This window comes from Eutrigla gurnardus (genome assembly GCF_963514095.1).
Source record: "Eutrigla gurnardus genome assembly, chromosome: 6".
NCBI lineage: Eukaryota > Metazoa > Chordata > Actinopteri > Perciformes > Triglidae > Eutrigla > Eutrigla gurnardus.
In genome coordinates, this window is record NC_139920.1 from 19,790,669 (window position 1) to 19,808,762 (window position 18,094).

At 43.4% G+C, this 18,094-nt stretch overlaps 1 protein-coding gene across 1 annotated transcript; it reads right to left on the reverse strand.

Moving 5' to 3' along the window:
- Positions 1 to 483: 483 nt before the first annotated feature.
- On the reverse strand, positions 484 to 17,652 carry LOC311015082 (carnitine O-palmitoyltransferase 2, mitochondrial-like; the record flags this gene model as incomplete). The annotated part of the gene is made up of 5 exons (XM_084012136.1): positions 484 to 812; positions 6,911 to 8,212; positions 8,312 to 8,418; positions 8,527 to 8,607; positions 17,477 to 17,652. The coding sequence occupies 5 exons, from the start codon at positions 17,650 to 17,652 to the stop codon at positions 484 to 486; spliced, it is 1,995 nt and encodes a 664-aa protein (XP_083868262.1).
- Positions 17,653 to 18,094: the final 442 nt, after the last annotated feature.

Here is an 18,094-nt window from a genome sequence, read left to right on the forward strand (position 1 = left end):
GAGCATTGTTTTTACGTCACTGTATTTAATAAACATAAAGCATCTCACATCAGGCTACAGTACACTGCTGACTTGAGAGACAAATGTCTTGGATTTAATCAGTTTAATGGGAATACTATTCACATTTAAATAACATATTATATACTAATAACATTCTTTCCAGTATTGTATGTTAAATGTCATGGCTTCAGTCAATGGCTGGCTATATAAACTTTGTTTTTCAAAAAAAGCACATGAATTTTAATAAACAAGATAAACCCTTCAAAGAACACATTTCAAGTCTCAATCATCTAATAACAAACAAAAATACATTTAAGCACTATAAATCTCATTGTTTTAACTGTTTTGGTGGTTTTAATATTCATGTTAATATGACTATCTTCATGATTACCAGAAGTGAATAAACAATTTGAGAGTAGAGAATGATGATTGCACTCACCACTGCTCCTTAAATCAAACATTTTGATGACAAACACTTGTTTCTTAGCTGAGTGCCTTTCCTTCCACAACAGTGAAAATATCCTGTAAGGACTTGTGGACACACTGCAGGAATTCATGGACATTTCGAGTCGGGTAGCTTGAACCAGTGCAGACAATCTGGTCTTCATGGACACCGTAAGCAATACCAAAACCATCAGGCACCCCCGGGCCAAAGCAAGCAGAACTGAGTGATGGACTAGTGAGGGTGCTGGTGGCGATGATGTTGTCGGTTATGGCAGCGTACGCTGGATCTGTGTAAAAGCTGTGCAGAGCCTGGTTCTTTGAAGTGGCCAGGTGTTGCAGGGCAAACAGCTGCAACACAAAACCTTGACCTAGTGAGAAACAGAAGCAATGGTGAGTTCAGCAAGACCAAAGGGTGTCTGTGTGTTGTGAGACCAATTTCCGAAATCCCCCATTTACAAAAGGAAATCTTCTGCACATACACAGTGTAGCACCTTTGGTCCTGAATTTTAGGTTAAGGGGATATCAATCAATCAATCAATGACCTTTATTTGAGTTCTAGAGACACTGAGGTTTCCCTCATTTACAGTGGCGATGAGCACACAATAAATACATTACAAGGAAGACATAATAAAACAGATTAAAAATAAATATAAAATACTACAATACAATAGAGAGAAATACTAAATGAGTAAAGAGTTCAGCTAAAACAGTTACAGTGAGATGTGTAAAAATCTGAAATCATAGATTTAAATATACCAAAAGTGGGAAGACCAGTCATTTTTAAATTGCTCTGCAGAGCATTCCATGAGGTAGGGGCACTATATGAAAAGGCAGTCATTCCCAGGCTGGAGTGACCTCGGGGAACCTTTAATAGGAGCAGCTCACTGGACTGGGTAAAACAGGCCCATGTTGGGGTTGTAGCAGGAGCAGATTTGGTTATCAACAGTTAATTATTAATATCAATATGATTATCGGTATTAATAATTATATTTAATATATTATCATGATATAATCATGAATGAACGGGGCACCACCCTGGGGTCAGGGAAAAGATAACCTAAACCTGTATTCAGTCTCAATATGAAGGTTTTATACTCACATGCCAATCATCGTGATCATTGGCATAGGAGTACAAAACCAATCGAACAATTAAAAAGGCGTGAAATTCAAGCACTAGCCTTCACAACCTGCTGTTATCCAGTGACATATACACAACAAGCACAAGAGACCGCTAGTTATAATATAATAAGATTTATTAAAATCAGTAATAATGATCACAATCAATAACACTGCAATTAACAAAGCCTTATTACCTAACTACCTAACACACAAAGCTAAACAAAGGGGGAGACACACGTGGAGTGTGTGTGTGTGCGTATGTGTGTGCGTGTGCATGTGCGTGTGTGTGCTGCGTGCGTGTCGAGAGAGAGAGAGCGAGAGAGAGAGAGGGAGAGATGGCTATGGGCGGCCACCAGATGGAGCTATTCCTCGCAGCGTTCAGGGGCGGAGCCACTGATGTCCGATGGGGTAGCGAGAGAGAGAGAGAGGTGGAGCTATTCCTCGCAGTGTTCAGGGGCGGAGCCACTGATGTCCGATGGAGTAGCGAGAGAGAGAGAGAGAGAGAGAGAGAGAGAGAGAGAGAGAGAGAGAGAGAGAGAGAGAGAGAGAGAGATAGCCGTATGTAGCCACCAGATGTAGCTATGTCCCTAGCGTCCGCCGGGAACAGCTGGCTTAGGACACGTGTGTGCGGCGTGTATGTGTGTGTGTGTGTGTGTTAGCGGGACACAAACAAAGAGAGAGAGAATGCGCTAGCGATATTCTGAGGCTCAGAAGCCGTGCCGCTATCACACGGGCTCGAGTGAATAAACTGGCGTTTATTCCGCGAGACCGGTCTTTTAACTGATAGTAGAGGCTTTCTGAGCTCGCGAATATGGCGGAGGTTAGTCGCAAACACTGTTACAAAAATCAACCCAGCTGCGTAGGTACACGATCAGTATTCAAATACAGCAGCACATGAACAAACGGACTCGGCGGTCCGCGATCAGAACTTAAAACACGTTAGCAAGAATTACAAGCATATCCTACACTATCACTTGTGTCTCTGCCCAGACTGATAGCCTCTTACTGGTATCGTTGCGTAAGACGATGACGGCATTCCGTAACGGCGGTAGTTCGTGGGCCCCGGCGTCAGCGGGGGACGTGATGAGTCGGCTTCGTCCAGACGAGAGCGGAGCAAGTGAAACAAAACTGCCATGGCCTTGGTCCCATGGTCCTCTATGAAATCCCTTGCTTGATGTTGGAGCAGAAACACATTTGCACAGGACTGGATGGTTGAGTCCCCATTCACAAGTTTCTGGAATGCTGTCTGTTTGCTAACACTAAAAATGCGGTACGTTGTATCACATCCTGTGAAGGCGTGTATAAACAGCAACTGGGAACACAAGTCACTACCCAAGACTTGTTTCATCTCACTATTGTACACTTTATTAGCTTTGGACTTGTCTGAGCAAAAATAGAGGCCTCTGTTGTTCATCCCAGCATAGTAGAAGAGAAGAATGAGTAGGTCTGTATCCTCTCCTATCAAGGTTGTTGGCTGATGTTCTGAGGCCTTGACTGCAGCTTTGACAATGTCCACATCTGTGCAGCCCTTTTTCTTCAGCTCCACGGTCATAAGATTGATAAGACCTTGTTTGTTGGAAGATCTGGAAAGGAAATCATCCTTTCTTCCCACAAACTAAGTCTCTGCATTGAATCTAATGATGGTATAGGAGCCACATCCATTGGATGTGCTCCGTGTGGTTTGACTCCCGGGTGACCTGGTTGACGCGCTGTGTTGATGTTTCCAGTATTATGCAGCTACGTGAAGCAATGATTGATCCATGCGATCGTCTCCGGTTTACAACCCGTTTATTTTCTCACCATGACACCAATTGCATGGGAATACGGAATACATTTATATAGATCCTCAGTGACATAACAACAACTGGTGGTATTTGGTATTTCTAGCGCTCAAAAACCGTATGCCCTTCCGGCACTAGCGGCGCCAGGATTTTGATTGTGGGTGGGCCACAAGAAAAGTGGATGGGCCAATTAAAATAAGCCAAAAAAAAAAAAAAAAAACGGGGTCTGTTCTGTCTGAAGGTGCGTGTCCACAGGCAGCGGTGTTTCCCCGCGTCCCATTCATTGTCTATGTGAAAAGCCGTGCAATGCATTCTGGTAGCGTTGCGGCGAATGTCGAGAGACGGCGCGCGAGTTGGCCGCTCCTCATTTGCCTAAAGTTGAGGTCGAATCTACTTTATGCTAATCAGAGGCGCCGGGCTCGACTCGCCTCCTCGGGAACGCTCGCGAACGCTCGCAAAAATCTGTTGTTTAAAGGACAGCGCCTGTCAATCATCCTCTAGTGGCAGCCCGCCAAGCGTGCGATACTGGGAAGCGGCGCGTCCACACGCGTTTAAAATCGCCCCTGTGGACACGCACCTTCATTTCTCATCTCAAAGCTTGCGCGCCAAAGTCATTCATTTTATTGGATCACTTGCTGGTGACGATGCAGCCTGTGGGCGGGCTTAGTAGTCAACACGGGGTAGAAGATTGGCTGAGAAGCCTTCACTCAAAGCTTTCCTCAGGCTGCTTATTGGATGAACAGCTAGAAAGAAAATCACTCACTAATCAGTAGGCATGAGTCAAAATGGGCGGGCCCAGGCCTAAAATGGGTGGGCCCAGGCCCACCAGGCCCAATAGTAGCGCCGCGCCTGCCTTCCGGGGTCAAACAACAGAGGTAACCCAAATGACGTACCCTTTATACCTGTACCCACAATACGGCAGCACCACTCAGTGGTCAACACAGACATTACAACATAAATGGAAAACAGGAAAATGGCTCTTACAGATGGGATGAGTGTTTGCACCACATCTCTGATGTGTGTTGTCTTTGATGGAAGGATCTTCACTATAACCATCAAAAACAACTGTTGCTTTACCATAATTGCATACAGTAAAGTCTGCATATGACTGTGCAATGGCAGCACATGAATTGAGCTGATAAGGAAGTGCAATACATTGATCACATGTTGATCAAAACTGTGTGTGAGTTTGGATCCCCTCAGATTAGTCTGTAGCCTAATCTATTTGTTGTTAGCTCACTAGCAGCTAGCTGTAATTACATTGCACATAATCCACTAGCATTAGTTTAGTTAGCATTACTAGTTATTACTCTTATTATGCATTATTTCTACTCATGTTACTCATGTCACCAACCTATCCAGACTCTCCGATGCCCAATCTTTGGTCTGATGTGTCCTCGCCTTTACATGACCGGCTAAATCGATCTCTGGTTCACCCCAAACAAAGATAAAACCTTACAGTAATTTACAGTAATATAAGTATGTGATCATGTCACTGCAATTTAGATAAGTCCAATGGATTCATAGACCCAGAAAACATGGGGTAAAATACCAAGATTACTTGATAAGGTCAAATATTGAAGGAGCTAGGTTATTTTAAGGGTTTCCTACACATCCTGGATGCCATCTTGAAAATGACACCTTTATAGTTGTCAAAATTTGGTAAACTTTTAGTATGTTATTAAGGACACCTAATACTACAAAAAACAGTTGAAAAACCTTTTGTTAGAATTATTTTGGGATTAGGTGGGTTTTTTTTCATATATGCACCCGCCTACTAGGCCTACATGAAATTCTGTATCCATTGAACGATTCCACCCCCCCCCCCCCCCCCCCCTCGGCAACATCAGTCGAGGAGGGCGAATGGGCAGTTGCCCGGGCAACCTGAGCAACCCCCCTGTAGTATCTTGGTATCTTGCAGTCAGGTAACCGAGACCAACTCCTGGTTTGTTCACCTTGTATTAATAGTCTTCAGTAACATGTGAAGCGGCCATAACATGCCCGGCTGGCTACCGGTGATAACACCCCAGAGAGGGCAAAAGGAGCATTAACTTAATATAGAGTCCCTCTACTGGCGAAGTCATATAACTGCACTCTATCACACCCCCTGTGCACGTCCCTAGTTCTGCGGCTGGCCACACCGTATCTCCAACTCTCTCTCCCTCTCAGGATCGCTGGGCTGGGCTCGCCATCTCAATCGTCTCTCTCTATTTCTCTGACAGTTGATCAGACTAACAAAAAAAACAAAAAAACAACCAGAGCACGAAGCATGAATATCAAGCATGAATTCTCATAGAAGTCCTTCCCCGCTCACATCTTATCGGGACGAACCCTGGATCTGTCTGCGCTACCGGGTCTGCAATGTCCACAATGTCGCTTTCTAATTTGAAAACTCGGCAAGTTGACACTGTATTTTGATAAGCTGTTGCACTCTTCAGACTCGTGGTGTGAGCGGAACTGGACCGGTACTTTATAATAAAAATGCCGCTGTGTCTCCGTCCAAAATCCGCTGCGCTCGCGCTGCCTGCTCGCACAGATCCGCGTGCTCACATGCACTGATGCAGGTCGAGTGTTTAGTATAAATATATGCAGAGATGGCGCTCCTTCAAAACAACATCAAGCCATGCGTGTGTAGTATTAGGACATCATGACGTATGTACAACCGGCAATCGGGCCAAGGCCCGTTTGGGCTGGAGCAGTGAATGTAAAGCGGCGATGGGATCCCCTGTGGGGGGCAATCGTGCCGAGGCACGCTACTGATCGCGCTACTTAGGCAGCCTAATAAAATGAGCTTTGTTTTTTGATAAGCTGTGGAACTCTGAGTTAACCTATTTCCACCTGAATTTCTATGAACTATTAAGCTGTTGAGTAAACCTATAACTTATATTTTACTTGATAAAATAAGACAATATATGCACTCATATGTCGTTGTAGTGTTTTACAGTATCTGTAGCTATTAATGTAATGCTCATCATTTTCAAGCCATATTTTTCCGGCCCCTAATTTTGGATCATTTCCATCAATCGGCACCTTAATAAGTCACTCTCTCCTTGTGATCTTGAATACACTCTGGTTGAACAAAAATGGTGAATGCAAATTTAATAATTGCAGAATTGCAGACTGCTTGGTGTGCCACCTGACTTAATCCAACTGCACCAATACACCATCCCACGTGTCTTGTCTGTTGAGGGTTTTTTCGGTGGGTACCACCGGGCCTGAAAATAATTCTAGGGGAAGCACTGGAACTCTAAGCAGGGGTTTCGAATGACGTAGCGTTAAGAAGGCTTTAAGAAGGCTTCGGGAAACCGGGCCCTGATTCTTTATGCAGGTTACACCAGCAACACAGTCGTTATCTGAGTAGAACGCATTGGAAGATATTAACTGGACACGTTATTTCCTAAGCACCTTATAACATTACAAATGGGAGGAATATCTTACAGTGAAAGTGTAATGAAAATCCTTCAGGGCATGTTTTCAGATATGTGTCTACAGGACAACTCTTTGAATACTTCACAAATATCATAATTGTAATCCTTCAAAAGCAAGTAGACATGTCATATACACACCCATAGCAGCTTCCTTGATCAGCTGCCGATGACACTCAGAGCACTCGGTCAGCATGGCCTGTAGTTGTTCCATGCTGTGTTTGCCTGGCTGGCGAACAAAAGCGTGTGAACATCGTTGTGTGTGTATGGTGGCTGGCCGGATGCTGTCTATGCGGCCATGTCTGAACGCTGCAGTGCTACAGGCCTCATGTGAGGGTACCGTCTGTCCATACTGCCTCAGGAAAGCCATTTGAAAAGCCAGCTGGACTATAGCATCTGGATTCAACTTGCTCTTCTTTAACTGTGCCTTGCCTTTTTCAAACCTCATGTTATCAATGCTGAGTTTTGATACAGCTGAGTCAAAGTTGTCCTTGGCTTTTTTAATGCCACTCTCCAGCTCGCTGTCCAGGTTGAACTGCAGTCTGTGCACAGCAGACGCTGAATCCACAGCAGCAGCAGCCGAGCCCGGGTCAACCTGCGGCCGCTCCGTCATATCTTTGAAGATCTCATTCTGAAATCGAAGCATAGTTCTCCCGTCGCCCCAGGAGTGCTCGATATTGATGGCTGCATGTCCGTCTTTGGTCAGAATGAGATTGAAGGACTTGTCGAACCACCGGTTGCAGCCATCGCCATGCAGCATGTTGTGGTGGAGGTGGTTTTCATCCCTCATGCTTTCATCATCCAGACAGAGACACAAGATGGCGCTGTCAACAATCCGTAAAACCTCTGCGTTTCCAGCCGCTATCAGTTTGTCTCTCAGCCCGGCCCACACATCTCTGTCCTCACTCGTCAGGACCCCGAGAGGAAAGGCAGCTGCTGGCTTTGGGTCGGACAAAATGTACTTCAAATGGGACTGAATCTCTGCAGGCTTCACTATATTCCCATCTCTGTCTACAACGTCAAACACATACATGTTGCCTTTCCTCATTACGAGGAGATGTTTTGCTGTCTCCTCTGTGAAGAGCTCATCTCTCCCAATCTTAGGGATCCGAGTTGAGTTGAAGAGGCGAAAGTACTGAGACATGTCCAGGGGGGAAGCATTCACCATGTAAGCTCCATACCAAGACAGAGAGGACGGGACCCAGCGGATTAACCTTTTGAAACCATCTGTGTCACTCTTTGCTGGGTTGAGGTGGAAAACATCTGGCTCCAGAAATCCAGCTCGTAGTGTTTTCATGAAGCGGACTGCTGAACACACCACATTAGTTGCCCGCACAAGCTGGTCATTGTACTCTGTTTTAGGGTCAGGCTTTAATGTCACAGCAGGGTTGAAGTTTAACACCAAAGGGACACGAGGACAAAGGAACATGTCAAACCATAGTCCTGAAAGAAAAGAAGTTATTCAACCACATTCATTAGTGATTGTATAAATATGAGATGCTTTCAAATCCAGGGTAGTTATCATCAGAATGGCAGATTCACCTGAGCTGTAGCTTGTGTGCTTATTGTTTTTGTCCTGAGCTACCAGTTCCTCCTGCAGCTGCTTCCCCACACCGTTCTGGAAATCCAGTGCAAGTTTCTCTGTTGTTCTAAGGATACACAACCAAGATCGTTCCAAATAAGATTTAAGTGAGAATAGATAAGCAAGTTTAAAATACGAAATCGTCAAAAAGTGATTGTCTTTCAACAAAACGTACCTGAACTGGTCATCATCCAACAGAGGCTTCTGGGCAGCTAAATACCTCCTGAGAGTATCCGCCAGCTTCGGTATGGGTAGCCTTAATGTCACAGGGCAGAAGTGATGATTTGTTTTTATATTTGACACTATTGATGGATTGCTGTGTTTTTACTGCATGGATTTGTATGAATTGTTGAATGGTTTTATACTGCATGCCTTTATATTTATTTATTTATTTCGGGCATGTCAGTTAAATCATCATCATCACACATCTTTGTTCAAATAACACAATACACATGGCCAAAAGGGAAAGCAGGAGAAGCCAAGGCTTATCTAGTCCCGCCCCCATTACCCACAGGATAAAATCGTCATCATAATATTATCTTATCTTTTGCATTTTTCATTTGACATAACATTTTCTTTTACTTGTGACATATGACATAACATGTTACAGCAGTAGGTGGTACAGAGAGCTGAAGTCCAGTGCATACAGATTACCTGTGTGTCTGCACACGTGTCCATATTTGTTCGTCATGAGTGAACAACAGTCTCATCTTATAGCATGTAACAAAGTCTGAAGGGGGTCCAATCGACAGAGAACAAAAAAGTCCAGTGTAGTTATTATTTGTTGGGATGATGTGGGAGCCCTGTTTATGCCATTTTTATTTTATTCATCCGTCATTTGTTATGCCCATCCCGTCACAACACCATGTCTGCTGATTCGTGCCTCAGACCTTTATCAACTCTCATGCAATAATCTGTACCGGTCAACGGTTGAATTTACATATTTTTTCTTAAAGCCACTTAGTGTTGCTGATTTTTTGACTTCTTCTTCTAACACATTCCATTGTCTAACACCTGTGACCGATAAGGAAAAGGATTTTAACGTAGTTCGTACCTTCCTTTGCCTGAAAATCATGTTCCCTCTAAGATTGTGTCTCTCCTCTCTTTCTATGAAGAGTATTTGCAGGTTGTGAGGGAGGCTTTTGCTAGCAGCCTTGTACATCATTTGTACTGTGCGATAGTTTATTAAGTCATATAGTTTGAGTATTCTGGATTCGATAAATAAGTGATTGGTGTGTGCCCTGTAGTTGGCGTAGTGTAAGATTCTCAAGGCTCTTTTTTGGAGAATTAACAAGGGCTGTGTGGAGCCTTTATATGTGTGTCCCCACACCTCTGCACAGTATTGCAGGTGCTAGAGGAGAGACTAGTGGGCAGTATAACAGATGAAGTGCTTTTTGATTTAGTATTTTTTGTACTTTCCAAAGTATGGACACACTCCTGGCCAACTTCCTTTTTAATTGTGTTATGTGTGGCTTCCAACTTAACATGTCATCGATAATCACTCCCAGTACCTTATTCTCACGGACCCTCTCAATATTAACTCTGTTTACTTGAATGTTGGGACTGTTGTTGCAGCCTCTTTTCCCATATAGCATGTATTTAGTTTTTCCAAGATTTAGTGATAATTTATTTATATTAAACCACACTTGAAGTTTGGCCATTTCCTGATTTACTGTTTCCACAAGTTGGTTATATTAACCGCCTTGTAGATGTACTCCCAGTCACTGTCACTAATTCGAACCGGATCTCCTCAAGATTCTGGAAGAGGCTGTGCTCCCATGCTCCGGCCGGTTTCCTCCCCCGGACCCGGCGGGGAATCATTCTCCAACCACCGATGCCGCTGGCTGCCAGGTGTGCCAGAAACCGTCACTCCCCTGCCCCCTTTTCTCCCCAACCACATTAATAATTGGGGATTCAATCATAAAAAACATCCACTTCTTCAACGCCGCTGTTCAGGAATCGTTCCTCCCTTTTTAGAGCTGACGGGGTTCATCCGAGCTGGCTAGGTAGCAGCATGCTTACAGACAATATCCTCCACGCTGTCCAATCTGCCACACGACATGTGACCTGTTGAGCTGCCACGCCCCCCGGTCCCCGACAAGTCTTCTTCGTCGCTCAATACTCCGCGGCCACTCGGTTACGGAATCTCCCTCTTCTTCTCCGGTTGCTCCTTAGGCCATTGTTCACACCCTACTTTCCTTCTAGCAACAACTATGGAATGCCATCCAGTTCAAATACACGGGAATTCTAACACGTCAACAACACGTAGACAACACGTAGCCAACACGTTGACAACACGTAGACAACGCAATTTTTCAAGCGCTGTTAACGTGTTGTCTACGTGTTGTCTACGTGCTGTTAACGTGTTAACGACGCGCTAATTTCATGTGATTGTGAGCCCTTTGGCCACTTGTCCAGTTTGAACGGGTGAGAGTTCCCATTGGCTACTGAGCAGGAGGGTTAAACCATTTCTGTATGCCTGTGGCGGTGTCCACCCACAATTTAACATGATAAGGAACCTCTTATTTCTTTGCCGTTTTCTTCCTTTATTTTGTAACTTGTAAAAATAAGACATTTGCATTGCAGTTTTATAACTTCATTAATTATTACTAATTATTAGTTATCAAATTATAAATTATTTTTATCAGGATAAAATTGTATATCCTGAAAAACATTAACAGCTTTGTAGGGAAAAAGTTAGTGTAATGGTACTCAGTCAATGCTTTAATGAATATCTGTATTTGGAAAACATGGAACTTTCATCTGAGCATTTTAATTTAATATATGACCAGCAGGGAGCATTCCATACTAGGGATGTCCCGATCCGATATTAGGATCGGATCGGCCGCCGATATTAGGAAAAAATGCATATCGATATCGGCCTGCACGGGAAAATCCCGATCCGGACTCCCGATCCAATTTGTTTTTTAAACTCCGGTCCGTGTTTTCCAGCGCACCGATGTAGGTAATCCATTCCAGTTTTTTTAAGTTTTCCCCCAAACTCCGGTCCGCGTTTTCCAGCACACCTAGCGCACACCTCGCCTGTCCAGCATCCACTTAACAACAACAAGACGGACTTGTCTGTGCATGTCCCACTAAGAATTTAAAGTTATCGATAAAAATGTCAGCTGTGTGGGATTATTTTACAGTGATGGCTTTTTTAAGCCTTGGTTTACACTCTTGAACAGAGCACTGATGCCAATTCAGTTTGTGTGTGGTTAATTGACTATTTATTTTCTACTCAGGTTTTCTGTGTGTTTTGCTTTTTTTATACAGTTTACAATATTTGCACTGATGGCTTTTTAAGCCTTGGTTTACACTCTTGTTGTTCAAGAGCAGAGCACTGATGCCAATTCCGTTTGTGTGGTTAATTGACTATTTTGTGTTTATTTAACCCTGTTAAGAATAAACAGGTCAGCTTCTCATTACCAACCATTGTGGATTATTCAAACTAACCTAATTAAGTTGGCTAGTTGTTCTTAAGAGTAAAACCCTTTTCAACATGAGTCTGACAACAAAATAAGTAAATATCTTTAATCTTTAATACATGCTTGGATCGGCCGGCCGATACTAAAAGCTACAATATCGGTATTGGATCGGAAGTGCAAAAAGCTGGATCGGGACATCCCTATTCCATACTATAATCTTATTCCTGATGAAATGGTAAAATACAGATTGATAAGAATGTCCAGATTTTATTTAGATGCTTGGGGTGGGAAGCCCTGTTAACATAATTTTATATTGTTTTTATATTTTCTTCTATTTTGACCATGAGAAAATAATACACATTTACCCTTTTATAACAAGAAAGCACATAGTGAATACTGCTGAAGCTGCACAATGCTTAATAAATACAGAAATAGACCATCATGAGAAAGGTGTGTTTATTTCGTACCATAAGTATATAGTAAAAAGTTCAAAAAACCCAATTACTCATCAACTTTATAATATAATCCAAAAAACACCACCAGAATACATAACCAAAGTCTAATCAACAAAAATACATCATGATACCCTTCATAAACATAACTTTTTTTGCAGGGCTATGGGTGTTGTTAGGTTGCGACTCTGTAAATGCCATGTGTGAGAGTAACATGACAGCATTCCCATACGCCATACAGGGCTACGGGATTTTACAACTTCCGCAACCATAAAAACACTATCAGTCATATTTCTTGCAGCTGATATGTGTAGTACTTGCATCTTTTGATCATATTCACCCCCATCATTATTATTGTTCACCTTAACTGCTATTGTTTCTACTGTTCATATTACTCTGGTATATTATCTGCCATAATGTATTAGTCATATTCACATTACTATAGACATTATTATAGTTAATGTTAGTTTTGTGGTTGCTTGCCCCTGGGTCTGTCTGTCTTTGTGTCTCTTTCTCTCTCCCCCAAATGGTCAAGACAGATGAGCGTCCTCCCGAGTCATTCATTCATAATATGCATTCATTTACAATATTTAACTGACTGTAATTTGTTTCCTGTCAGGGAGTCTTGAGCTGTTTGCAGTGGAATCACATCAGTGCCAGCATTTTCATACTGTCAGTAAGCCATTTTAAGTCTGTCACATTGCCAGCATAAAAACGGTCAGAAAAGCAAAATTAATTCTGATTTATATTAAGTGAATAAGGCTACTCAGTAACAATCCAGGTTACTTGTTGGTGTGATTATCGTGGAGCATCTGTAATGCACAGTTGAAAACATTCATGTCCTTTATTTTCTGCATGACTATTTCCGGCAGACATAAATGTGTATCTTGTGTTAACTTAAATGTTATAATGTATTTTAAATAATGGAGTGTCTATTTACGTCCGGGTGAAAATAGCCTTTGCCCCGCAATCTGGCTATTTACACCTGACCCCTCAGCCACGTGCTCAAGGAGTGACAAAGTCTGGTTTTCTAGTAGTTATGTGTAGGTGAGTGGGTTAAGCATTGGGTTTACACTGTAGAAGAAAATGTGTTACCTTACAATTCTTATTTGTATCTCATACTAATATTGCTTTCTCTCGGAACATCAAATGTCCTGCTGAGCTGTTTTTATTGTGTTTTAACCCTTGCCGTCTTGATGAAAAGACTCTTTGATCTTTCCCTCTTCCTGAACTGTCTCCGTAACATTTGTCTCACATACATTGATCAAGGCCCGATGAGTGACCCCTGTAGTGACATCGTCTAGCTGTCCCGAGAACAGTCACACCTTGTAGACATCCACAGATGTCTCTTCCTCTGCAGAGAGACATGTGTTGATTCAATGCAAATCCACTCATGACGCCTTCCCTTTTGTTCTCCCGAATGTTCTGTATAAATCCAGCTTGGCCAGGCCATTCGGGAGACTGGATCTTCATGGATACACTGTGAATTTCTTTTCTCCACTGTCAGTGATTAAACCTCATTTGAACCAGCCACAGAATTGGACCTGAAGAGTTTTTCTTCCACAACACCCAGGAGTCTGTTGGTCTAAATCCAGTCTAGGACAAAGGTTATAATTGTATCTACTTATTATTTTCGCAGTTTGGTTAGATTTAGGCAACAAAACCACATGGTTAGTTTTAGGCAACAAAACTACTTGGTTAGGGCTAGGCAAAAAAATGGGTGAAAATAGCATTGTTGGCTACCGACACCTGGCTACAAATAGCATTTATTGAAATTTGTACCAGGGGGAAATAGCCTTTTGCCTTCAAATAATTGACCAAACACTTACTTCTCAGGTAAATGGCTTGAATAAAAAAAAGGACTTTGACAAAGTCTGAACATCTGCTGTCAAGAAAGCCCAATTAAATTATTATATGACCTATGAAGCACTCATTCTAATCCTGAAGGTCTTGAGATGGCTATACAATCCATTTAAATGGGTAAATAACACCTGTGTAGGCTACCCAGATACTTTATGTCTGATGAGTGCCTAATCTCTGTTTGTTTAGGTGTGTCCCCTGCTGGTTATATACCTAAATTAAATTAAAATGCCCAAAAAAGGTTCACATTGCTTTCCAAAGACATATATTCATTAAAGCATTGACTGAGTACCATTGCAGTAACTTCGTGGTTAACATTTATGTGCCGTCAACACGAAGCTAACTTTTTTTTTCTCCGTTTTTCCTTGGCGTCGTTTCAAGAAAATCTGCATCCAGACGAATCCACTGAAAACGACTCAGCGCGCTGTAGTACATATCCCAAGCCTTTATGCGGCGCTGTTTCTGCTACAAAAACGCAGAAGAAGAGACGGAGCTTGACCGGATGTTTGCCGTTGCTATGGCAACATGTGAAAGCTACGGCTTCTAGCCACCCGACCAGTGTTTACAGTGTCCTTAATGCCACATGACATCACGTTAGCTTTAACGTCTATCAACATTTAGTAGCAAGATAGCGACTGTACCTCGTTGGCCGCTTTACTTGAGAGAAGTAAAAAACAGGTCTTCAGTTCTTCCTTAAACGTAAATCCTTGCTTCAATGTACTGCACAAAATACACTTGCGGAATACAACTTTCTTGCAATAGTGCTCTCACACTGTCTCCGTACCGCAAGCGTGGTCCAAAAACAATAACAGTCCGTTCAGAAAACCCGCCCCCGTCTGTCACTTCAGAACTTTGGTTCCGACATGAGTTATGACCCACTTCAAGCCCCTAAGACTTGTAACTTCAAAAAAAACAAAACAAAGGCTGCTTGACATTAAATTGTTCTTATATCTTACTATTTAATTGTATGTATTAACTTGTGTATGTATTACTATGTATGTGTATTAACTTGTAAACTCATTGATTGATTCAAATATGGATTCACTTATTTATTTATTTAACCTAATTATTAAGCTGTCGTTGATGGCAGCTGCAGGTACCGTTGTTGAAGCAGAGTGTTGACTCGCTAATCACATGCTAATCAATAAATAGTTAGTTGACATCAATTAACGTTACTCCCACCTTAAAGACATCCGGGACATTTTGGGAAGTCAAGCCTTAGCCTTAGTTAGGCCTTTTCTGGTGTAATGTTCAGCTGTTGCCTGCGTGTCATACATGTTCATCTGGTTAGCCAACGTTTGCCCCACTAGGGTTGGAAAAGGATGTTTGGTCAACATCTTTTAACGACTACATAAATCTTTCTTTGATGATCAGATGTGAATTCTGACACGTCTGATGTTTTAGTATTATTTTACTGCACTCCAATGCTTCTTTGCACTCTGAGAGTAAGTGCAACAGTGTTGTACAAGTTCACACTTTTAATGAGCTAGTTCAAAGTTCAGTTGACACATGTTCAAAGTGAACTGTTCACGTTCATAGTTCACCATTTCAATTCTGAACTAGTCCAGTTTTTCAAACTATGACTTCAATCACTATGCCTACCTTCTAGCCTAAAACTGTTCAACTGCAGGGCAAACTACTACTGAACCTGGCTGTTTGCTCACAAAGAACTGGTATCCCTTGAGCCAGGTGCCCTTTTGGGCCCTGTTCCCATGTTCACAAATACATGTTTTTGTTTAGAAACAACAACATGTTCACATGTCTGCCTTTTACAGGCAGTGGGGTAGGGGAGAGGAGAGGAGGGGAGGGGCCTAGTGAACCTGAGTGACCAGAGTGAGAGAGGTGGAGAGGAGGGGTGGGGCCTAGTGAACCTGAGTGAGTAGAGTGAGAGAGGAGGAGGGGAGGGGCCTAGTGAACCTGAGTGAGCAGAGTGAGAGAGGAGGAGGGGAGGAGCCTAGTGAACCTGAGTGAGCAGAGTGAGAGAGGAGGAGGGGAGGGGCCTAGTGAACCTGAGTGAGCAGAGTGAGAGAGGAGGAGGGGAGGGGTGGGGCCTATTGAACCTGAGTGAGCGGAGTGAGAGAGGAGGAGGGGAGGGGCCTAGTGAACCTGAGTGAGCGGAGTGAGAGAGGAGGAGGGGAGGGGCCTTGTGAACATGAGTGAGCAGAGTGAGAGAGGAGGAGGGGAGGGGCCTAGTGAACCTGAGTGAGCAGAGTGAGAGAGGAGGAGGGGAGGGGCCTAGTGAACCTGAGTGAGCAGAGTGAGAGAGGAGGAGGGGAGGAGTGGGGCCTAGTGAACCTGAGTGAGCGGAGTGAGAGAGGAGGAGGGGAGGGGTGGGGCCTAGTGAACCTGAGTGAGCGGAGTGAGAGAGGAGGAGGGGAGGGGCCTAGTGAACCTGAGTGAGCAGAGTGAGAGAGGTGGAGAGGAGGGGTGGGGCCTAGTGAACCTGAGTGAGCAGAGTGAGAGAGGTGGAGAGGAGGGGTTGGGCCTAGTGAACCTGAGTAAGTGGCGTGAGAGAGGTGGAGAGGACGGGTGGGGCTGCACTCACAAACTCTGTGAAAAAATCCCAGTGATTTGCTGAAGAGATACTATCAATATTTGGATCGATCCCACCCCTAGCAACGACATGCTGTTTCTAAAGTGCAGGTTTCCCACGACTCATCAGGAGAAAACAAATTCCATAACGTTTAATTGGACCGCAACATTGACGTTCACTGTTCATTTCACACAATCTGAACTAATTCACGTTCAACTTCTTTATTTACAAATGCGTTGCTTTCAGTTCAAAGTTCACAGAAAAATTAACGTGTTCAATGAACGCAACTCCTTCATGCACAACACTGAAGTGCAATACTAAAAATGTTATAATAGGCCATCTGTGTAATTACTTTTGAAAGACGTAGTTAAACGGAGAAGCTGAAATGAGACAGTTTCATACGTGTCTCGATTCCTATTGGTTCATCTAAGAAACATTTATGTGGTTGATGAGAAGATGTTGAACAAAAGTCCCTTTCTAACGCAGAATAACCCGAATTCACACTTTACGTCTACAGAACAATAGATGTAAATGGCCTAATTTATATAGCACTTTTCGCTTTACAGGAATGACTGACATTCACCTATCCACACACACATCCACACACCGATGGCAGGGCAACAGCCAGCTCGACAAGAGCAATTGGTCAGGAACACCAGGCACTCAGCTAGGAGGAGCCGGGGATCAAACCAGCAATCTTGCGGTTGCCAGCCAAATGCTCTACCTCCTGAGCTAAACCCCCCAGATGTCCCATGAGCATGTATTAAACTTATTACAGATGGTAAATTACTCATTTACTCGTTCACATGTGTCAGTCAACTGTAATGTGAAAATGTGTTTGTGGCTCCTTACTTGGGTAGACTCTTCTGGTAATGCATCGTTGGTACAAGACTTCGGTGCAGATACTCTGTTGAAGGCGTCCTGTCGCTGCTGTAGTTTCTCTTACTGAAGCCCAGAGCAGCGGCTCTTAAAGTCATTCTGGAGTTCCTCAGAGAGGCAACGCACTGCGTTTGAAGCAGACTGACCATGATGGCGTTGGCTGGCGATCCCAATACCTATTGTGTTGTTTTCAACGTAAAGCACATCAGCTGACACAGACCAAAAACCTGATGAGACACCTGTCACTCCAGGTAACAAGTCAGAGACAGAGAGCATTTATGCCCCGCCCCCTCTCCTCCCACAAGGGGGCCGATTAAGCTCACAATACAGGTTTTTTTTAATAAATTGTGGTGTGAATGCTGGATGCTGAAAAGCCGACACTACACTGTGTTGCTGGCTTTAACGTGGAAGAATACGGTGAAGAAGTAAAGTCTCTGATGTAGTATTGAATGAACATCCATTAAAAGTTGATTACCTTTTGCTTTGACTCCTCTCTCCTCATGACTCTTCCTCACCTCCTCCACCCTCATGAAAGGATTCCAGGGTGTCCAAACTGGGAAGTGAAGAAGGCCTCTGGGCAATCGAGGAGTC